This window comes from Malurus melanocephalus, unplaced genomic scaffold (genome assembly GCF_030028575.1).
Source record: "Malurus melanocephalus ecotype Western Australia unplaced genomic scaffold, MMel_1.1 scaffold_9, whole genome shotgun sequence".
Lineage (NCBI taxonomy): Eukaryota > Metazoa > Chordata > Aves > Passeriformes > Maluridae > Malurus > Malurus melanocephalus.
In genome coordinates this window covers 2861772-2886535 of record NW_026623241.1, presented here as the reverse complement: position 1 = coordinate 2886535, position 24764 = coordinate 2861772, and the positions used below count along the sequence as shown (strand labels likewise).

The 24764-nt window shown below is 38.6% G+C and overlaps 1 protein-coding gene across 2 annotated transcripts in view; it reads left to right on the top strand.

The window, feature by feature from the left end:
* GLRB (glycine receptor beta) overlaps nt 1-11353 on the top strand; it is a 50137-nt gene extending 38784 nt beyond the window's left edge. For both annotated transcript variants that reach the window (XM_057375826.1, XM_057375818.1), the window contains one exon: nt 6432-11353. In XM_057375826.1, the coding sequence (XP_057231809.1) occupies nt 6432-6728 (297 nt within the window). In that variant the 3' untranslated portion in view covers nt 6729-11353. The remainder of the gene's footprint in view (nt 1-6431) is intronic.
* Nucleotides 11354-24764: the final 13411 nt, after the last annotated feature.

Below are 24764 nucleotides of genomic sequence, written 5' to 3'. Positions count from 1 at the left end.
CAGTGAGAAAAACAAGCAAAAAGGGAAATGTTTTGAAGATGAATCAGTTTCTTTTTGCTTTCATTGCTGACGTAATTACAGTGAGAAATTGCACTGTTAACTATAACAACACCCCTCAATTTGAAAGTTCACATTTTCATCAAGCCCATTTATAGAAGCTGTCCCCCACAGATAATGTGCTAATGACTGGAGAGAACATTTGGTTAAAGAATGGTTCTGGCAGATGATGAATAGCACTCTGCAAGTGGTGGTAATAGCTCTAATGCCAGTTATTTTTAAAAGGAAGTGGTGCTATTGCTTGCTTTATCTTGTCAGAGCCGCATCTAGGCTCTGAAACCTGAGATGGGTTATGTTCACCTCTAAGGAGTTATAATATACTTGAACACTAGTGGTGACCTGTGGTGACCTGGTCTTCCAAGGTTTTTTCCCCTCAAGTGGCACTCTAGAATCAAAGTTTTATTTTAGAACCACCAAAAACCCAGTTTACATTTTACCTTGTACACAAAATCACAGGCTGCAGCCTATTTTAATAGTTCCTGACAGCATTTCAGGTACAGAGTAGGTACTTTCTGCTCCAGTGACTCCCGAATTCATCCTTGGAGATAATTCAAAACACGACTGTAAAAAGGCCCCGAGCAGTCTGCTTTGAGCAGGGGGTTGGACTAGATGATCTCCAGAGGTCCCTGCCAACCTCAGCTGTGCCATGATACTGTCATATTTTATGTATTAATATTTTTGTCCTGTACTTAGCAAGGAATATTTGGAATGTGGTAGCATATTCCTGCTGAGCTGCGCCAGAAAATATACTCAGTCTGAATACAGACTAGTGCTAAACAATCATTACTTTATTGATGATCTACATCTATCATTATGGCAAGGGCAAGGGAAGAGCACAAAACAAGTCCAATGAAGATTAATAAAAGAGCTTGTTAGAAAATTCCTCCTTCATCTTGTATGGAAGSCCCTACAGAACTGGCAGCACTAGTGACAGATCTGCTTGCCAAAAGGAGGTTGGGTGCACAAGAGCAGAGATGGTTTTTTGGCAAGGAAGATGCGCTGCGTAGGGCAGGGAATGCGGCATTACAGTGGGGAAGCTCTTSAGCCCGAGGGACACGTGCTGAGCTTGAGAGGCTGCCAGTGCTATAGCAGGTTTGAAGCTTTGCTAGGGYGTTATGGACAACACATTTCTGCTCTCAAAAAATGATGGCTTTTATATTACTCTTCATCCTGATGGATAAAGAGGACTTGATCACAGGATGAACAGTCAATTGAGAAGGATCTTTATTCCATTTGCACAAACAAATTGAGTCAAGTCCTGATTTTTTTGGTGCTGTGAAAGGTCACATTTCACAGATTTGAGAGCTGTCTAATCTCAATGGAAGAATTTAAACAAAGAATATGAATAGTGCTGGTGAGCTAATAATGTTCAAACAGCTACAGACCAGAAGTGAGGCTATACTAATTTCAGAAAATCCCCAAAACCTAACAAACAGCACAATTGAAAACAAACTCCCCAAAGATTTAAAACTAGAATACCTTCAAGCATTTCTCTTTTCTTCTCACTGGTAAATGGGAGGCGATAGCAATTAATATAAGCTGATATCAAGAAAATAATTGTASTTAATAGGTATAGGTAAGAAAAGAGATATATGCTCAGCATAATTGAGGGCAATAGGAAGTTACTTTGCATATACAGCAAGAATACAAAACCTAGTAAGAAGAGTAATGGTACTATACTAGGTAGAGGTGCTGTAAGTATCAATAATTAGCTGAAAAGGGAAAAGTGTTGAACAAATATTCTGCTCTATCTTTGGGAAAAAGCCAGGTATTTTAAGTCCGAGGACTAAATACCTCTCATTCACAGTAGCTGTTGAGAATGTTAAACAGTAACTATTGAAGTTAGACATTTTACAGTCAAGATTTCAGTTTAAGTTGCATCTTGRATTTTTTACAGAGCTGGTCTGTGAGTGCTGTGAAACATTAATGCTGATTTTTAAAAAAAACCTTTAAAACTGGGAGGGTTCCAAAATACAGCAAGAAGCTAACTTTGTGCCAGTATTTTTAAAAGCTAAGTGGCATAACATGAATAATTATAAGCCTGACATCAATCAGTGGAGAATATTGCATMGCTTACAGGGCTGGCTAATAATTTTTATTTTTAAGTAATAATTATCTTTAGTATTATTCATAATTCACCCCCATATTAGCTAATAAATGGGTCAGTGAAATTAAAGTTGATCTTTGTGTTTATTGATTTCATCTAACTGAGTATAACTTTTTTTAAGTATTATCAGGCTGAAAGATGTAATGATGTGAAGGTAAGAAACTCTTAAGAGCATTTTTCTTGGCTTCATGTGTCAGCCTGGTTACGTCACCAGAATTATGAAAAATCAGGTTAGATTTGTTRCCATCTCTAAGTACCAGCAGTTGATCGGACTATAGTCATGTCTTGTGTCTGAATAGTCAATGCAAATAAATTCAGGTTAGAAAGAAGGTACATATGTTTGTGGGGAACAAGKTCATGGAAAAACTTCTCTATCCTGGGGGTTTTTAAAGGAAAATATATTTTGAGCAGTAAATGTGGAAAGTGAGGAGGAGTACCAGAAGCAGTGGAGGCAGAGATGGGGAATTAATCACTCCTGCCTGCACTCTGAAGGCAGCACTTATTCTTTGTTCTCTTCCCCCATTTACTTCTCACATTATTCCCCTAATTCTGCAACCAAAGCCTTCCTGCAGAGGCACACGTGCTGCAGCTCTGGAGCAGCAGCAGGTGCTGAGCTTGGCAGCGAGCACCAGTCAGCCTGAATTTTGTAAAAGGTGAGAAAGGATCATCACAAGGAGCCTTCTGGATTCTAGGGGTCATTTTTAGGTACTTCTGAGCTGTTCATCAAAAGACAGGTGTCCTGTCCATCATACCAAATCTAGACAAGGTRGCCCAGTCCTGGAAGAAACAGGGAACTAGGTTTGTGCTTTGGGCCAAGCCCCAAGAGCCATCACCTTCCTGTGCTTTCCATGACCCCCCCACCTCCAGGCCAGAAGGGCAAAGAGTGGCTGCCCACATCCCTTGGGAATGTAGGGTGGCCCTACATTATCCCAGAAACCTTTCCTTCCTAAACAGCTGCTTCCCACTCGCTGCTGGGGAAAAGCCATAAATCTGGTAGAGCACCCTGCAGGTTTGGTCTGGCCCACAGGTCATGACGCTGCCCCACAGGGCAGGATAAGGTAAATGATATAAAATATTTTCTGTGTCAGGATGAAGTCAAAAGGATATAGCATTTAACAACATTTGACTTTTCTTTGCACATCTTCCGTGTAGTAGTCCAAAATCAAGTCCTTTAATATCCTGCAATATCCTTTTTTACAGAAAGGTTCCTGTAGCCTTTAGTAAAACTTTTTTGCAATAAATGTGTAAAATGAGGAAGATCAGGGACATTGTCAGGATTATTGTTAGGCTTCTAGCACAAAACAAGACAAAATGAATAAAAAACAGATAATTATACATATTGTATATACTTTATATTATTGCACATTATTTAGGAAAGYTATAGGTCAACTGGAGTGAATTTAGATTAAAACTACAGAAACTTTGAAGAGTTAAAGACATATATGAGAAGAAAGTTACAATTATGGTTAGACAGCAGCTGACTGTAGTAAATTGAAGAATGTCAGAGACAAGGAAATGGATGAAATTATTTTCAAAAGTAACATATTAAAGAAAAATTTGGGCCAGGTTGATTGTACAAGTAAAATTGTGTCACCCTGATAAATCAGTACTCCAGCTGCCACTGAACTAAGCAAAGYTTTGTGTGAACATGCTGTGAACAGTTCTCTGATTATAAGGCAGACGTGACCTAGAATCCACTCTCAGTCCTGAATGGGAATGAGAACYGACTTGTAACAGCCTTTAGGGGAGCTCTCTAGATACTGCAGATGGAGCAGGAATATTCTGTGCTGTAAATGAGAAAACTTAGGCTTCAATTAGTGTCACTGACTTTTACAATGTATTGCTGCTGGTATGAGGAATGGACTACAAGTTTTCAGATGCAAAAGGAGGCTTATAATTTCTTACATGATTCTATTTCTTGTAGTAGCCTTACTAAATCGTACTAGGTTTGACCATGGAAAAATTATAATATACCTGTGACTCTTCAGCTAACATTCACCCAGTCCTACAAGTGCCCTTKTCATTTTACAAGGGTCTGCTTTATATCTTTATCACCTATGTCATTGGGTGTGATCCGATTGGAAGCAACACCTCGGATCAGTTAATAAGAGCATCGTGTCACCCAGGGTCACATAATCATGTGTATGTGTGTCTTAGTCACCACCTTACCATCCAGTTTGCCCCTGCTTCTCCAGTAATGAACACTGTCAGGTCTTTGGAGACTGAGAGATAGCTGCAAGAAATTTTTATGTATAGTTTTGTCCTGCCATCAGGGAACAGCTGTCTTGTTTTTCCTTTTTATWACCTTGAATCTTGATTTTTGTGTGGTTTAGGAATGGTATTGTCCAATTCAGTACTCCCACTAAAACCCTAAAACCATGCACTGCTCCACCTCCTCACTCCACAWGGAAGCACAAAAGGTAAAAATCATGGGTTGAGATAAGACAAAATTACTGGAAACATCAATGAGATAAGAAAACAAACAGATAACAGCAACAATATTAATTACAAAAGGTGTAAGAAAATAAATGGCTCACATGGAAAAATTACCTGACAACAGACAATATTGGATTACTCCCACTGTCATATTTTGTCAACCAGAAGGAATCTATTTGCTCTAGAAGAGAATCCCTTTCCCCAGCCCTGGCAATGACTAGAGGTAGTATAGAATAATCTCTGTGCCCTGGCCATGACACCTCCTGGCTACTGCAAAAATTAACCCTGGCTGGAACCATTTTAGTGCATCAGTTTCAAAATGTAATGCTTTCATGAGAAATACAAGTCTTCCAAATTTGGGGAGRTGTATCCACTGTTTGCAGAAGCAATATGCCATGCTTCTCTTCCACCTTTCACTAGACTCAACTTTTATATCCATAGTGATAGTAAGAGCCCCAATCAAAGTTTTGGTGTCTTACTGATTGCCTCAGTTCTTTCCACCCAGGATAACTTTTCAAGTGTCATAGGGAAGCTAATAATATTCTTCAGAWTTTTTTTCATTAATCTATAAACCTGGTACTGTATTACATTATTATTATGATTTTAGTAGTTACAAAATATGGCCACGCAAATACCCTAATCTATCAGCCAAAGACTGCAGAAAATCAGAGGTGGAGAGAGATGAGGGTGAAATACCTGAAGGCATTGTGGAGAAAGACAGGCTAATGGTAAGAAGGGGCAGGCAGCTTTTGGATTAACMAGTTTTTRGTGGACCAATAGCTCCAGGAAGCCRTAGTAAAACTTTCTTTTATGTCAGTTGCCCATGTGTATAGCCTGATTTGTGAACTAGAATTTTTTCAACTAACACACAAGTTATATATGTGAACMAATGCATTGTCTATACTATTTTTTCCTCTTTGTTTCCCCCTGCTTTCCTGGGTAGTCCAACTGAAATGAAAGTCTGGGAGAGATTTACCCTCCCAGGTCACAAAGTACAGTGCCTTGCAAATAGTCTCTAAATCACTTCAAGCTCCCTGCGCAGTGTGGGGTTGGTTCTCCTAATGATGTGTTGAATCTGAAATAAAAACTTTGTAAAATCCACAGAAAGAAATATAGGAACCTTTTTTTCCCTCACAAAAAAAAAGGATTGCTTGATCCCCAAGCACACTAAAGGAGCTTTAGGAAACACAGGAATTCTGTTGTTGAATTTAGATWTCCCAGTTAAACATTCTGCAGTGCTGAGAGCAGTGTTAATCTGTGTTACTTGTCTTTAGAGAGGCACCAAGCTTTGCAGAGACAAAGAAAGTGCTTCTCACCATGCGAGGTGGTCACCCTAGGGTAAGGTGTAGAATCCTGACCTGGCAGTTCTTTAGAACCAGAACAGACTGAAATTAATTTAATCAAACATTGAATTCTAGGGTTAATTCTGACTGTGGCTTTCAGAGCTCAGAAAAATGCAGGTATTGAATAGTATCGGGCCTGCAGGTTCATCAGCACAGAGCCAATATCCAAAAATACTCCACTCAGAAATATTCTCTCCCCTTCTGTCATCTTAAAATKAAGAAGTCTGATATAGCAGATTGCAGAGCATGAGGCACCTTGTGCATGAAAAATTACACAATTAAGAATGTTTGGATTAGTTTATATGATTGACTGATCATCCTTAAGTACTTCATAACATAACCATTCCACAAATTAATCTGATGTAATGTATCCCTATCAGCAAGTAATTTCCTATATGTTTGTTTGCAGTGTTCTTTAGCAGCTGCATGAAGTTTGCTAATGAGTTGTGGTGATTGGTTCATGATTCCCCTCACTCTTTATTTCATAGGTTGGTGAGACCAGATGCAAAAAAGTTTGCACTTCGAAATCTGATCTGAGATCCAATGATTTCAGCATCGTTGGAAGCTTGCCAAGGGATTTTGAATTATCAAATTATGACTGTTATGGGAAGCCCATTGAAGTGAACAATGGGCTCGGGAAATCTCAAGCCAAGAACAACAAGAAGCCTCCTCCTCCCAAGCCTGTCATTCCATCAGCAGCAAAGAGAATTGATCTTTATGCAAGAGCACTGTTTCCTTTTTGCTTCTTGTTCTTCAACGTCATATACTGGTCCATATATTTATGATAAATCTTTATTTTTTCACATGTGTAAAATACAGCCCATTTCATTATCCCTTCCCAGTCATGAAGGCCACTGTGTGAAATTATTTGCATTTGCAAAGCAATATGTTGCATCTTGATGCCGTGCGATTGTACTGAACATATGGCATCTGAAATCTGAATGAAAGCATGACACTGCAATGTCTGTGCTCTGACCAACTTTGTATATAAATGTACAGCATACATCCTGCTTTAGGAATATATATGAAGGACAATGCCTACTACATTATAAAGCTGAATAATGCTCTTCAGTTATTAGTAACATACAGAAATTTAAAGTGTTTCTGACATTGAAACTGATGTGCACGTTGAGTATTATTAAAATCAGTATTCTAGTATATGTAGTATTTAACAGCTTTTCTGCTGACTTCCAGAGGGGAAAAAAAAMCACCCACCAAACATCTTGTTCATGTATAATTTCAGCTGRCACTGTTGAAGAAAAAGCTAAGGTGTAATAATTATTATTTAGACTTTGTAAGTGAAGGCACCATCAAATAAGCTGATCTTGTCTATGTGAAAAAATAAAGATCAGAGAACTACGAATTTTGTAAAATCAGCTCATTTAGGAAAAAAAAAAAACCCCAACAACTGTGTCCATGAAGCAGGCACACTTAAGTGTGTTAGAATATGCTAACAATAAAACAYTGGGCCAGATTTTAACTGCTGTTTCCTCACCAGTTAAGCTAGATATAGTACATAAAAAACAAACAGGCCACTTTTTAGACTAAAAGTATCAGGAGTTTTAGRGGGGCATCACAAGATGCAGTTCAGTATCAGGTTTGTTACACATTTTTGCATTACYGTGTCCTCTGGCTCAGCTTCTATAGCATCTGGCAAGCCTGCAGTATCTAAGTCACAATTTTTTTGTTGTTGCATTGGACACTTCTTATTTGATTTGWTTTGTTATCCCCTTGAAAGCTTTCATTTTAAACAAACCAGTTGTCAAGATGAAATCCCATTTTYACCACTAATTATACCTTTTCTGTTTGCGTGCTAGCTAGCACGTAGCCACCAGTAGGAGTGAAAACGTGTCYGAAGGTCTAAGGGGCTGAGCCTCTSATGAGCCCTGGTATGCCTATATGTTAATTATTGGCTGCCCTCACCAACTGATTGGTTTGGCTGTTGTGTTCTGGAGAATAAGGTCCTATACATGAAACAGTTCTGGCAGGAGACTGCTTTCCATTTTCCAGAGGGATGGAAAACTCCCTAAACGTGAGTTCCTTGGTGTGCATAGGGTAGGAGCTGTGGTCTCCTGTGACACCAGGGTACATCCCTTCATGAGGGCAAGTCATGAGTAAAAACGCAGCCAAAGGAGAGCTGGATGTAGGTTGGCACCTGAATAGAGTGTGTTTCCTGAGAACAGGGACTTGGCCTCAGCCCGTGAGAGCGTKCCATACAGAAATACATCTCTGCTTGTAAAGCTGGGGCACTACAGCTAGGTACAATATGAAAAAATGGCAGTTCTCACTAATTTTGTAGTTCATAAAAAGAAGTTGGACTATTGACCCTCACAGGCAAGGAAGGGACTGGTTTAAATACATGAAGCTTTCCCCCTTGTACTACATTTCTGGCATGTCTAGGATGTGTTGAATCAATGCAGGCCATAAGTGGACTGGTGGACTGTTGAATCCCTTGGGAGTTGCCCACCACGAGAATGTTGTCCACATACAGCAATCCTGCTGAGAAGTAGGAATATAAGAAGAGGAATGGCATGCCACACTGGCTTCACTGAACATCTGGTACACCTGCATGCCCAGGCTTTTTGAACCACTGCCACTTTGTGATCAATGGGCTGGCTGCAACGATTCGTATTTGGTTGAGATCTGCTCTTCGCAGGATGGTGTCGTGCCCTCCACCAGCTTCTGGTCACTGTCATGGAGGCTTCAGGCAGCTGCTCTTCCAGGTGGCCACAGTTTGTCCTTTGGATTTCTTTCTGATCTAGAGAAATGGAAGACAAATCCCAGATGGTATTGAGCTGTGATGAATGGGGGCTGAGAGAAATGATATCTTTAAGGTCTCATTAAAAAGTTGTAATATTCCTGTTAGTTGGAGGTAGTTGCAGAATTGTCAGAGACTCTAAGAAGCAATAAGGATAAGTGAAAGAGAGGAAGGAAGGGAGGGGGAACTTTTATACATACAGAATGCTATATTTATAGACATTATTTATTCTCATACTTGTATTTTTTCTTACAGTACTGGAAGGCAAAAAAAAAAWAATTACCTTGTATTGGAAATTATATGAATTTTGGAAGATAAATTTCTTGTTAGAACTCTTATTAAATGATTTATCTGTAATTAATGTCCACATTCTATCTGTAAAATCTCAATTATAGATTTTRTTGTTAAATTAATCTTTGTTCCTTCTTGCTTTCCTGCTTACTTGACGGCTTTTGTGTTTTATCATAAAACATTTAATCAATAATACACTGTAATTGCTTTCCAACTCACACAAAGGGAAGCAAAAGGAATGCATATTGTTCAGATAAAGGCTTTTCGTTCATTACAACACAAAAACTAAGGCCAGAAGCAAAGTTAAATGGCAAATTTGAAACTAAATTTAAAATGAACCAGTATCAGTTATAAAGTATTACTTTTCTTTTTACTTACACTCGATAATATTGCCATATTTGTATTACCTTGGAATATATTAGCTTGTCCTACTGAGCAGTAATAATTGATTTATTTTATTTTTCTTCTTTCAACTAAAGGTCATCAAGAGTTTTGCATACCATCTCACATTATGGTCCACCAGCACCCTCTAGTTGTAAAATTGAGCCTGTTGACTTATCTCCAGAATAAGGTGCAGATATAAAACTGTATAGGCAATATAGGATCTTAATTGATCATGATAATATGAAAGGAAAAAAACCATTAAATTAAAAATAAATGGCCATAAAATCAATGTAAAGCTATAGAAATTTGCTGTGCAATAAAAATTTAAAAATATAGAAATTAAGACATTTAAGTAGTAGCAAAGGTGAGATTAGTATATATAATAGAGGTTAGTAACTATTAACTAGGCATGATGTCTGAACAAACCACGTGATAGCAAAATCTGTTTTTCAGGGAGAGCTCATCTGTTTCAGCTGATATTCTATTTCAGTTCTTCTGTTAACTGGTAGAGTTACAAATTTTTGTTCTACCCTTAAGATAAATCTTGGTATTTTCTTGGTTCTTAAACATTGAGTCAATTCTGGTATTTTATAGTATCATCACCTTTTMGTTATCTCTACACTTGTTTTCAGGATTTTAAAATACATACAAACACTGCATCAGGAATTTCCATGGAGATTAATTAATTCATTACTCAACTGCAGCTACAAATTTAAGGTAGGCAATAAGTAAGGATGTAATTTCAAAAGTACATCAGCTGCTATGCATTAATTCCCTGCAGTCCACAGCTCATGTTTGACACCCAGTTTTAGGGGCAGCTCTTTGGTGTGTAATGGCACCTCCTCTTTTCTTCACTTAATTCTAGCTGAGATGGTGTATGTGAGCAATTGGTCTTGTGAGTGAGGAAAGGAGTTTATTTCTGTAAGTGCAGTGTATAGAAGATTGACCGCTTGGAAACACTGCCAAGCAGCTTTCATTCTTCAAAGTCTTCAGATTAATTTGGACTTGCTAACAGGGTAAAGGAAGATGTCTTTAGCGCCCWATTAAAGAGAAAGCAGCAATACTGCCTTCTGGGTTAGTGTCAATGGGCATGACCACAGTGATTGATCTGGCTGTATAATCATTTAAAGGAAACGCATTTACAAGTAATCTTTATTTWAAAATATTTTACTCTGAAGAGAGACAATAGCTTACTTAAGCAGTCTGTTATAGCTGCTAAGGAAACCTCTTAGGAGACTTCATAATACAGTTATAATACAGACCATAGTCTCTGTTTCAATTAAAGCAGCTTATCCTTATGGTTACTGGGGGATTGCAATGAGGGTGTTTATGGAATAGGTAGCATTGAATTATTTATTTCCAAGGGAATGCAACCTGAATATGTGCAGTGTCAAGTGATTTTTCAGGCTATTGAGGTACTCTAGTGCTGCAATGAGTACAAATGAGGTGTATAACAGATAAGGGGATGAGAGGACACTGTTATTTGATGCTTTCATGTACTAATTCTGGGATTAGAGAAGATAATGTGGAAAGAAATTCAGATACAGATAAAATGAATAATCGTCTTGCTTGTGTCAACAATTTAATTTGTGTCTAGAAACTTAATTGTTGTGTATATAAATGAGTTACCTCCTTTTTCTATTACTATAAGGAATTAATAAAAAAACAGGAGAATTAAACTCATCTGTGGTGCCTAAAAGATACAGAAACTAATTATGTTCATATGAAGCTCTACACCTAAGTAAACAGTGGAATATAAAGAAAAATTTGACGACATAAATTTCTCATGGYTGTGGTTTTGTCTATGCCATTGTATTAAATCAGTCACAGCAATCTGGGCTGCTTGCAGTACTCCCTCACATTTTGTCTTACTGAAGAACATTGCCCACCCCTGTAACTCCCCCTGCACCTGTCCTCCCATCAGTGGGAATGGTGTCAGCAGACATTTAAAATAAAGATTACCTGGCTATTTTGAAATCTTTCTGAAAGCCCTTCATTGCTATGCTGCAGTCACTAAAATGTCTGCAGCTAGTGCTTATCCAAATTAGCCTTAAACTCGCTGTTTTGGGGAGGGCTGGGAACATCACCATGGTGACGGTGAGCTGTGGCTGGGAAGCCTACCTGCTGGCTAGGGCAGGAAAAAATATCCTTGGTGTTCACCCCCACAAAGCTTTGTGCTGCCTTGGCTGGTGCACTGAAGCGGTTGGTTTAAAGTTAGCTCGTGTGGGTGTTCATCAGCCCGTGCCTGTGAACTGTAGGTGTGTGCTGGGTGACGCACTGTGCTAGCGATCCTTCCTACGGGTGATGTGAGAGATGGCACTGGAAAATATGCTCTCAGCTCTTGATCACCTACGGGATTTCTGGCATACTTAATTWTGTGCACTGACGAGCTTTCAGTGGCAGTGACAAAAAAAAAGAAAAGAAAAAAGCCAGTTGGTTTTCCTGAACAAATGCACATGTAAATGAATGAGCTGGATTCACCCACCTGAGCATGAGTGAGGTTCCCTCCTGAGTCTAGGTCATAAGACTATCCTTTGTACGAGCCATTCTGTTTATAGTCCCTACCTCTAATAGTAGATACTAGATCACAATCTTTTGAATGARTAATGAGACTAAAGAAACTAGTGAGAGTAACAAGAATGAGACTGAGAAAAGTCTTTTTGGCTTTCAGGTTGTCAACCCTGGAGGTCAAACCTAATTTTGAGGGACACTGATTGCTTTCCAGCATGGTATTTCTCAGCATATTAGTGCCTGTCAGGCTCTGGAGAACAGCATCCACTGACTTCCTCCTGGCCAGGGAAATATTTGAAGGGCCTTCAAGTTTGTTAGTCAACTTATCTTTCAAGTATTGAGATAAATCTAAAGCTGGCTAGGACCATTAGCTGTCACACAGAGGCAGCAGGTACATTAAGCACATGTCTTTTAATACAAGAAAATTAATGGCCTTTCCTCTTATTGCATGAAAATACGGTTTGCTGTGACGGAGACCAACCAATCACACTCAGTGGGTTACTGAGGATTTCTGTACCATCAGGCAGTTACTTAGGCCACATAATGTGCTTTGAAAGGAAGAAATATGAGGAATGTGGAGTACAAAGGATAAGGTATTGTATAACTCCTTTCCACCTGATGAGTTCTTCGGGCTGCGCCAGTGGGAAGTAKGGGGGTTTTCATATATATCTGTGTCAGTCTGTTTCTTTCTATGAATATTCCCAGTGGGAGTCATTTTTTTTRCTTGAAGAAGTGAACTCAAGAGGTTTTTGGGCCAAGGAACCCTCCTGAGTGTAGCAGGTCAAGCTGTTGTACCATTGCCCCTTGCAAAAACCTTTCAGCTCAGGGGAAACCTTCTCTAGTAGCATAAACTGCAAGAAAAACCTTTGCTGAAGCTGCAGCTGCTTCTGATAGGAAAGTCTGTGTGCAGGCATCCTTTGTGCTTCCACCTTTTTTTTGCTGTAGCTTAGATCACGATAATCAATAGTACTGTTTAGCTTTTCTGTTCTGCAAAGCACTCCTTCTATCAAGCCTGAGTTATTTCCTTGGCAATACACTTTAGATACCCTACCTTTCATATCTGTCCAGTCAGAGCAAAGATGGTGTGTGTGAGTGTGTGTGACTCTACCAGWGTTCATGAAGGCAAGCCAGTTTCATGTTCAAGAACATGTGAATGGTAATGTATGAGAAGACTGACCTGTTTCTCTAACATTATGTGTGTTATGCCATTTCAGTTATGTCCTATAACTCAGAGTATTCTGATATTTGGATAAGATTTCACTACATGCATTATATTTTTGAGTTAAGTATACTAATTTCCTGTGAAAAGCAGAATACAAAAAAAAAAAAAAGTCTATGTGACATTTTTAAAATGTTGATTTTCTCTATTAACCTTAAAACTTGCATTTGACCCAGAGGCTAGGGAAATAATGTTTCTCAGTGTTTAATAAGCCTTACATTGTCATAACAGATTTATCAGTGTCTCAGGCAGGCTTGTTCTTCCAGATTAATTTGTTTGTTTCTTTGATTCTCAAAGGCCAGCTCACTGGAAAACATTAATTTGAAGACTGGCTATTTCAAAGGCATAATACTGACAGGAACTGACCRTGAAGAGTAATGGTTCTGACCAGTACCACTCTAGCATCAGCTTCTGCTTTTGACAAAGCCTGTCTTGATACCTGCTCCCACTTGTGACAAATCCTTTTTAGCCTCAGCCTACTGGAGGGTGTAAAATCTTTGTAGGCTGTTTAAAATATTTCTCTGATTGTGTCAGCTTCTGAGGCAGCTCTGTTTGTATTCTCCTTCTGGATGTGCTTCAGGAACAGGCCATTACAGAAGCAATCTTTTTTCAAGCAAATACAAATGATATACAGCATCTACCATGAGATACCATCGACTTTGTGAAATTAAACTTTCATTTTTATTTAGCAATTSTTCATATTTTCTAGTTGGTTCTTTCCCCAAGGTGAAAACTTCTTAAATACCTAATTCTTACATTAATAAAAACAAATGAGCATAATGGCAGGAGAGGATCACAGCAGCCTTTTTAGTTCTGTCTGGGCTTAAAGCTCTTACCTTGCTGTGGTCTTTAAGCCAAGGAGGTCTCAGAGGATGTGCTGCAGCTGAAGTCATGTTGACTGCCCTACAGAAGGCTGGACAAGGACAAGACAGCTGCATTCAATGCACTAACCTGTTCATCACATTCACCACTTGATGTGTTTTCTCGCAACAGAGGGGCATTTTCTTTAGAGAAGTAACAACAATGATGCCATAGTAATATTCCCAGATGATGCAAATTCACTGGAGTATTTTACACCACTGTTGTAGCACACTGCATGTTACAAATTCTACCATGGGAGATTTTAAACAGCGAGTGCATATCCAAGCTGGGAGCCCTTTACTATCTGTTACCTATAAGCACAGCTTTATTGCTTTATTTGTCATATGCTTTCATATTCTTCCTATTTCAGGAAAAGCATTTTAAAATGGTCATTTTTTWAATCGTAGTAATTATTAAAATAAATTGTGGTTTACCCTAGTTTTTTCCCACAGGAACATAAGGAAGAGAAACTTGACAGCAAGTTTGCTAGGGTCTGTGAAGAAAGTTTTGATGAAATTAAATAGGTGGAAAAAAATTTCATGGAGTGTGCAAATGAAACAGCCAGGAATAAACCCATTTATGCAAGACTCATGCTGAGAGTCTGATGAGCTTTGACAATTGGAATAAATTATTTTGTCTGAAAGGAGATTCCAGCCTAAAAAGACAGGACAACATAGAATCTTTCAACAGTTTTCATTTATCAGATGAAAATAAAAAGCAAATATTTATAAAAAAGATCAGGTAGTCTTGTCCATGTTGACCTCATATCTGCACAGGGCCATCATACTGTTCTTTAATATGGTCTTGGKGCCAGTTCCTGCTGCAAGATTTCAATCAATGGGATTATTTCTTCTCTGGCCAAGCAATAGGAGGACTCCTGTTCACTGAGTGCACACTGAGTTCACTGAGGGCCCATCTGGGGGCACGGCTCTGTGCACAGCCCAAGTCTGAACATTGTGCATAAGTGTAGCTAAATGCAGTATACCCAGTAAGTAGACAGGTGTCCCTTTCTCAGTCTCCAGTGCAAGTTTGGCAAATTATTTCCTGTATTTTCTTACATTTCTCTGCACCAAGTGACAGAGGACAATAAGGTGGTTTCTGTTGTGCCAAGGGCCTTTTGTTTAGATTGGATGTGGCTGGGGCAAAAAATATTATCTTGCTAGATGTTGTACAGTGCCTTAGAGGCACTACTGTAATGCACACAAGTAGTAATAAAAACTATTTCAATCATTATTAATCATAGATTCAATGGCATAAAATAGTGATATCTCTGTTTGTCTTCTCCCTGTCTTAACATTTCTGGAAGCAGTCTAACTGATTTCAAGTGCCTGATCTTCGCCCTCATCTACATTGACTTTCCACTGTAGTTCTTTCTGATTTATTGTCAGAGGGGAATCAAGTCCACTGCATGCATGCATGCATTATTTCCTTTAATATTTCTTCTTTCTGATATCTAAAAAAGATTCTTAAAATAAMCTCACAGTTCCTTACTTGGATCCAAATTCCACAGAAGACTCTGCACAGAAACAAAGGAAGAAGTAGTAGCTTTTTTTAATGATAAAKTTATCCATTTATAATTTAATATGCATAAGCATCAATATCTATATTTAATATAAAGGCATTCTAGGACTAAGCCTTCTTGAAAATGGTGTTACCAGTATTTTCCCCTTCCATTATTAATATTGTTTGGCAAGTATTTTCAAAGTGCATCCATATAAAATCATGTATTTTTCCAGTTCCCTGTWAAATAAATCATCCCCTGCCATGGCTCACAGAGTGAGCTATGTGGGCTATGGGATATTAAATCATGACAGAATCATCKAATATTCTGAGTTGGAAGGRACCCATCTGGATCATCAAGTCCAGCTCCTGGCCCTGCACAGGGCACTCCAAGAGTCAGAGAGCGTTGTCCAAATGCTTTTTGAACTCTGTCAAGCTTGACCACTCCCCTGGGGAGTCTGTTCCAGWGTGTGACACCTTCTGGGTCAAGACACTTTCTTGGTATCCAACCTAAACCTCCTGACACAACTTCAGGCCATTCCCTCAGGCCATTCCCTGCTCACCACAGAGAAGAGATCAGTGCCTGCCCTTCCTCTTTCTCTCCTGAGGAAACTGTAACTGCAGTGAGCTCTCCCCTCAGTCTCCTCCAGGYTGAATAGACCAACTGACCTCAGCCACTCCTCATATGGCTTCTCCTCCAGAGCCTTCACCATCCTCAWGGCCCCACTTTGGATATTCTCTAAAAATGTCTTTTATACTGTGTCACCCAAAGCTGCCCCCACCACTCGAGGTGARGCTGCCCCAATGCAGAGCAGAGTGGGACAATCCCGTCCCCTGCCAGGCTGGYGATGCTGTGCCTGATGYSCCCCAGGGCACTCCTGGCTGCCAGGGCACARTGATTCATGTTCAASTTGCCATCAACCAGAGCTCCCAGCTCCCCTCCTATAGTGSTTTTCAGCATCTTGTTCTGTCTTTTGTTGTCTACACACACAACCAGGGTTGCCCCACCCCAGGTGCAGAATCTGGAACTTGCCCTTGTTATAATTTATGTAGCTGGTGATTGCCCATCTCTCTAATTTTTCAAGCTCTCTTTGCAGGGCCTCTCTGTCCTTAGGGGAATCTAGAGCTCCTCCCAGTTCTGTGTCCTCAACAAACTTATTTAATACTTCTTTGAGTCCTGCATTCAAGTTGTTAATTAGGATGTTCAAGAGAACACCTTCCAGCTGAGAGTGGAGCCCTGCAGAACCCCCCTTGGTGACAGGTTACCAGCCTGATGTCACCCCAGTCACTGCAACCCTTTGTGCCWGACCTGTGAGCCAGTTGCTCACCCATCACATGACATGTTCATCCAGCTGAGGGCTGGGCATTTKGTCTGAAATGATCCCGTTAGAGATAACATTGAAAGCTTTGCTGAAGTCCAAAAAGATTATGTCAGCTGGCTTCCCTTCATCARCTAGGTGAGTTACCCTGTTGTACAAGGAAATCAGATTTGACAAGCAAGACTTCCCCATCATGAAGCTKTTCTGGTTGTGACCAATGACTGCCTTGTCCTACAGAGGTTTTTTAATACTTTCCAAAATAATCTTTTCCAGGATTTATTGGGCACCAAAGTCACAWACTGGGGTATCGTTCAATTACAAATCCAAAGCAAGTGTTGTCACATAGAATGTACAGTAAGTACTTTTCTTTAAAGAAAAAGTGTTTTTACTTAGTATTCAGTATTTTATTAAGTTACTAATCCTAGTAATGAYCTATAGCAATGAATAGGTATATGAAGTGCATTACTAGTAACTGAATGAATAAAAGGAATGCAGTAAAATATGGATATGTTTCTTGGGGTTTGTTAGCTAAATCCTTGAGGTGGGAAGCTYTTGTCAGGCAATACTATCTGTCATTTAAAGGATGTAATCCAAAAGCAGTGTAKATAATATCACCTGGGGACTGGTTTATACACAGGAAGTTAAAAGTGTGTGCCACACRTCTGTCTGACTCATGGGTTGCTTACTGCTGGCTTGTCTTTCATGGTTGACATTCAAAAGGAAAAGACTGCGGGAGCCCATGAAGGGTGGTATTTTCAATCCATTTAACTTCACTGTCATTTCATGGGATATTACTGTAATTGATTATTCATATGTATCACACAATCGTTTGTCAATAACACCTAATTGTCTGTTCATCTAATGAGGCACTGAATTGAGATGAGCTATAATTAATAAAATTATAAAATAATCAGATGATGAATGGAGAAAATTCCATTCTGAAGCATAACATTTATTCTGCAGACTTTTATGTGCAGTGCTGCAGGAAGCAAGCACAGAAGCGATATTGCAATCTGCTATCTTGTTCAGCAGTTGTGCTTGGAGTGCTGGTGTGATCTGTGATTTTTCTTAACTGTCTCAAATAACTGAATGCTTCTTGCTGTGAAAAAAATTTGAACTATTGCTACCCTATATGAAAACACCAGTAAGAACTGGATGATTCTGGATACACATTTGAGGAGAGAAGTTTGTGATCTCTTTATGTTTCCCTAGATTTTTCTAAAGAAAGCCTTGTGTATTTTACATAAGCTCATTTCATTGCCTTTGACGTTTATTTGCTACAGCTGACCAACCTCTAAAATTAAGGTCCTATTTTGTTAGTACCACTAAAACCACAGGGAGCCCAGCAGAATAAAGGCAAATGTTGGTGAGGGTTCTCCTGCAGAAAATGCCTTTCAGTGCTCTTATTTACGTCAGATATCACCAGCAAAGGCATTTTTATAGTTTTAGTTATAGAAAGTGAATTCATTAGATCACATCAGAAGATCTGCTTAATTTAACACAAAGGCTTTAATGCTATTTTCACAGTAGCTACAGCTGGTACTGACAGGTTGGGTACAACGAGGATTTGGGAGAAAGGATGTATCCCTGTCATTGGCCCGTATATTCCGCTGTGACATAAATCTTCTTTCCATCCATGTTTTCCGTTGTAGCTTGTTTAGACTTATGACAGTGACATTTCCAAGGTCAAGGTTAGGTTGCTGCTGTTAGCTGTTAACCACTTTGGAACTGCCCCTGGGACCCCGCCAGCTCATCTCTTTCTTTTGGAGCCCTTCATGCATTCCTTCATTCACTGAGCTGTRTTTGTGTCCCCTTCAGTGAAAGTGCACATCATCTCAGTGTGTTCACCTTATTAAGGGCAAAGCAATTAGCAAGGAGTAAGGTCGGTCTCAGGTTAAATGGCAGCTCCATGACCACAATGAATGGCAGTTAATATGCATGAGGTAGCTTKTCATTGCAAATTCCAGCAAAGACAAGCAAACATCTTTTAAATCGTCTTTAATGTCACAGATTCTATAAGTAGAAACTTTTCTTCTGTAAGCTCATCTATTATAGTTATTATTACATTTAAAGCATTTGTGCAGTTAGAAGAATGTGATTTTCTGCATATTTACTATGAAGGAGATGTATTTCTAGTCCAAAGTATGAAATTAAGTGCCTCATAAGGATTGTTTGGTTTTTTCTTACATTTCTGTTTTGATTTTTGTTAGGGTTTTTTTTCCCTATTGTAAAWGCTTGCCATTAACACCACTCTGGGAAGATGTGCCAATGCAGAGGTGAAAGTAAAAATATCTGTGCTGTGAACTAGTTCTGGCACTGAACAACTGAAGCGGTTTTTCAGAGCTAAAAATAAACTCCTGTTGAGCACAACTCTGTACATTTCCATGCTAACTTGAGCAAGCTGTTTCTTGATGGAAAAAAAATTTACAATAAAAATTATTGATGTCAAACAGGCAAATGGTGAAACTAAAATAAATTTCTGCTGTGGAAAGATCATAATGATAGGGATAGGAGACCTGATGTTTCAAATCAGAAAAGTCCTTTTATTTTTATATCCTAGTTTTGATGTGGTTTTCAAAAGTATAGTGTAAAATGTCTGCAATGGATAATTGGACAGAAGAAAAAGTTTCTATTTTTTGGATACTTCCTGAAGAAAGGAATTGCTATCTTGTCTCATGCAATACTATCTATTCCTCCAACTTAATTTATTTTTAATGTTGCTAAGTGCTTGAACTCCATAGTATAATTTCTGAAACAATTTGTCTCTTACTTGTGTCATAAAATAAATTATTTTAATATTTGCTTGATGCTTTTTGTGTGATGGATATATATATATATATATTTTAATTAAAAACATAATAGGAACGATTTGACTGATTGGTGTTTAAACTCTTACTCACTATAACTTAAATTTTACTCTATTTTCCCAATGACAGAAGCTCTGACAAAATTCTAAAACTATTATAGTGATCTAAACAAAATGCACTGCAATAACATAACCGTTTTAAAAACTAAATCCTATCATGAATATCTTTCTTTTTAAAATAAGATTTGTGGGTTTTTTCACTAGTAAAAGAAAAAGTAAAAAAAAAAAATTAAAAAGAAAAAGAAAAAGGAAAAAACAAATGCAGCTTGGCACAACGTGCTTATAAATGAACATATGCCCTAATTCTTTGTTATGCGTGGACACATTAAAATCTGTGACACTGCCAGTTCGGTGTACAGCAGTTGCGACTGTGACCAGTGGTGCTGGGACAAGTGGAACCTCCTCTCTGTGTGCCTTCTGATACTGCTGTAAGGTTCAAAAGGGAAACACCCCTACGGGAGAAGAAAAATGGAGCTTTCATTTACTCCCTTGGGGACTGCAGTGCCTTTTGTTCTCCTTTGCTGTGGAGGGGGCAGCCAAGCAGCCTGTTACCATCACACATCTCCACGCTGAACGCTGGCCAAATCGCCTGTGCTCCACCAAGCAGCCTGGCACTGGGCTCCCCAGCTCCAAGGGGTGGAAGGAGGTGACACACTGCCCTCTCCCCCTCACCTGCCTGGGCCCTGACTASTTTGGTCCCCAGCCTAAAAGCAGGATTAGCACTGGCGTTCTCATTGCAGCTTTGCTGCTTGTTCAAATAGCTCTTGGCCTCTAAGCAGTGTGCAAAGGATTTGAGAAGATCATACAGAAACTATTCCAGACAAGGAGAGATTCACTCCTGCAGTGTGGAATGTCATGAGAAGCTGTCTTCCTTGGATTAAGGAGTTTAGCTGTTAGATCTGTTGGGGTGGAAAATATGTTTTCAAACCTTATGTGAACACTGTCCTGAATCCTGTGGAAGGTCAGGAAGAAAATGGTAGTGTGGATTAGCATGGAAAACCACGGTGAGAACTTTCGTTGTCTAGAAGATTTCAGTGTTCATCAACTAGGTTTACCTCTTGGGATACAATAAGAAATCAAGTCTCTGATGCTCATCAGCTTTGAAACAGATTCATATTTGGAAAAGATCAGCTGATTTCTCCAGGTTTCTAAGGTAAATGGAGTAGGCATATATTTTATTAATAGATTTTATGTGTGAATGAAATATTAAAGCAAGAATGTGTCTTCTCCATGCTGAGAATTACACAGTCCATTTCTCATGGGCTAGTATTTGTCCAGTGTCCTTGTTTGAAACACTGCTTCTGCATACTCAATACAATGACAGAATCAGCTTCCTACAATACTCATAAATTTAAGTGCAGAGGAATATGTGACCAAGCATATACATAGGTTTTGTTATCACTGGCACATATTAGCCTTGGGTTTCAACTGTCTGTAATTTGTCGATCCAGAGCTTCTTCTCAGTGTTATTGCCTGGGGTTTGAAGATGTGAGATTACCACATGGTGCTGTGATTGGTGAGGGGAAAAACACCTTTCTTTAACAGAAAAAGTCCAAGTCACAAGTGAGTAGAAATTAGAGAGTAACACCAAAAGCATACCCCAGATATGTCAATAGAAAGCRGCCTATAACATTCTTGTCAGCTTGTATTTGCCTTCTAACATTTTAGCATGTTGTTTATGAATGCAAGTAAGTGAGGTGGAGAGGTGATTTGATAAGTACTGGACATTTGACAAGTACCATACCTCAGCAGGGAACCGTCCACCAGTATATGAAATCTGATGTCTTCATCATCTCCAAAGGGCTTTTCATCCTGTAAAACGAGTAATACATTTCTCACAGGTGACAGAAAAGGTGCCAGGCTAAAGAGGAATTTCAATGATTAAGAACTGACCTGAAAAATGGGTGTAGAGTTGATACTTCAAATATAGATGCTGGCATGAAAAAAGGAATGAGAACATGATGAGAATAAAAAAAATAACACTGGAGTCAAGGCTGGCATTGCTCATGGAACAGATGGAAGAGGTGGTAAAAGAAAAAAGAGAGGATGAAGGCCGGCTGTTACAGTCTACTGCAACAACCCAACACATTTGAATTAGCTGTGCTCCACAGAAGGAATGGGGAGGAAAATTGGAGGGTAAAATCAAAATAATAGAGAAAWGGACATTCTGATGGCAATGCATTGGAAAACCAGATGGAAATCAGCCAAGAAAGGAGACAGCAAAGAAGAAAAGAAGTAGCAGGTAGGCAGGGGAAAAATTAGGACAGGAATAAGAAATGTATCCCTTGGGTCTGAGACAAAGCAATGGAAGTTTTTTTACACCACTGGAAGAAAAAGAAAGATGTTGCCAGACAAGGATCAGGAATTTAGCATGCAYAGTCTAATCTGAGAGTGTTCCTTTTATATTTTTCCAGAGGCTTAATAATGTAATTTTCTATAATCTCAGTAGAAAAAATTCAAGTAATCTATAATAGATGTACTAGAATTCAGCATATACTTAAGTGATTTTTTGGCAAAATAAATATAAAATCTCTTGCAAACAGAAGGAACACAAGTGGTTCAAATAAATATAGTAAATCCCAAATTGCTATAAATTTCTCACAACAGTTAGCTATGATAGTAACAAACTGCACTATCACAGCTACTACACAGCAAAGGGAAGTGAAAACTGCATGATTATTAATAATTATTTTGCATTGGTTATACCTGAGGGGTGATGRTGTTGCTTTTTCCATCATCAAAATCATATATTAGAAGGTGGCCTAAGCTATTCCTTAGAGCATGTCCTCACTTGGTGCTGTTAATGGGAACAGTGCGTGTTTGCTAATCAGAACAGGAAGCAGAATGAGCATGGAAGATCAGGACGTACTTTTTATTTTTAAAAAGACTCTTGAGATCCAGAGTGAACATATGGGACTACACACTTCAGAGAAGATTTGGAACTTGGAACCTTCATTTGTATTTCCTCTTTATTTACATCTACTGGTATTTGAAAAGGTTCTGCAGATTTCAAAAATCCAAAGACAATAATCTTTTTTGAAGGGAAGTATTTATTGATCAACCATGTAATCAAAGGATTCKTATGTTGGTACAGCATTTTTGAACCCTACTAAATCTGTACATTTTAAGATTTTTTTTTATAATGAAGAAGATAATGAAAATAACTCTGAATATAAAACCCAAAGATTGATATCATAAAAGGCCAGARAGCCCATTATAACCATTTAGTCTGAGCTCTTGCTAAGGCCCTTCTCAGAATTTAATGTTTTTCAACTAGGATTTTTAGAAAAGAGTCTGGTTTTGACYAAGTAGTTTGCAGGGCTGAGGAATTTGTTACACTGCTCAGCACGTGACTGCATGGTCAATGACACATTGCTAAAACAGCAAAACAAAAGATAAACTTTATTTCTAATCTGAATGTGATGAATATCTGCATTCAACAACTGAGGTTTTTACTCCATCAATTTCCTCAAATGTTTTATACTGCAAAAGTTACTTTCCTGAAGGGTGTACTTCATGTCATCAAGCCATTTCTGAACTATCTTTTTGGTAAGTATACGGAGTGATTGCTAAATATTTCTGAGCACAAGGTAAAATTTTCCAGTTCTTCAGTCTGTTCCAATTTTCTTTCTGCMTCTCTTATTCAACTGCTGAAACATATGAACATTTAGTTGAACTGCAGCCACTGTCTCAATCAGGATTGTGCCAGGATGAATTGCAGAGGAAATGTATTCCTGATAAATTTTACTTCTGATTAGCACATATATCAACTCTTTTTAACTTCCTCACCAACTTCTACCTTATATTCAGAATACCCATTAAGACAACATTAATTCATTAAATCAAGTATAACCATGATTCTTTGCAGTAAGTAGCAAACCTCTTCTGGTGTTCTATGGAGTCAGTATTAAGCACTTAGCCTTTTCAGGGGTCTGACATGTTATTATTCGATATCTGGTCATCTGTCATCTGCCATTGTTTTCATTATTATTGCACTGCTATGCTCCTTTCAACAAGTGATTGATGCTTATTATTAACAGTCTCCTTGTTGATGTTTTGTTCACATTCTGAACTAATGCATTTTTATATGAGCTCCTTTCATGGATTTAGAAGAAAGTATATAAGAATATAATCTTCTGGTTTTAAGAATACAATCCTTACTTACCTTTGCTAGACTCTTTTCCCTTGAGCAAAAAGTATTGAATGTGATTCGCAGTAATGTGGTCTGATTCYATGCATGATGTTACTGAGTATGTCTATTCTTAGTACATGGTCATAAATTACTATCACCTATCAATTTCTTTTTGCTACTTTGCCTGCTTGCACCTTTTCAATTAGCATAGGATTGTTATAAAAAACAGAGAGTTGAAGAAAGCCTTTTTTTAGTATTGACATTTTTCACTATTAYTAAATTCTGATTAAACTGTTTCCTTGCTGATTGACTAGCCCATGCGGTCCTTTTGTACTTACTCATATCAGTTGAAATATTTTATTTTTCCCTAGCACACCAAGAGTGGAATATGGCCACATAGTTTGGCTTTCTTTTTCTACATATTCTGACATGATGAGACAAATTTGGGGTAGTAGATGAATGTATACACACACACACACATACAYACACATTGTACTGATGCATACCTGTACATGTTCATAATTCTGAAATGGAAAAATATGCATTAGAAAATCAACAGCCAGGGCAGTACCAGTTGGGATTGCCATGGCAGCTGTTACTAACTCACCACAAATAATGTGTACAGAATCCCCAGCTATGATTGGTGATTAACTCTTTACTCAGATTGCTTTTATTTTACCTACCTGCTATGCTATATTCGCTATGTATTTAACTGGAAAGATGTAGCAGGGGCACTGTCATGACAGAGATTGGGCTCAGGACCTTCATCTATGAATCGTTTGACTCAGGTAAGGTTGCTCATCTTGCAGCGCCCACTACAGTGGGATCCAAACTTAGTATAGCATTTATCCATGTTTCAGTATAAACAATAAAATAACATTTGGCTGTCTAAACAGCTAAAACATGCATCACCATGAATTATTTTTGCAGTGTCTGACAAAGGTCTTGATGCTTATGTGGACCAGCACTGTTCTCTATAA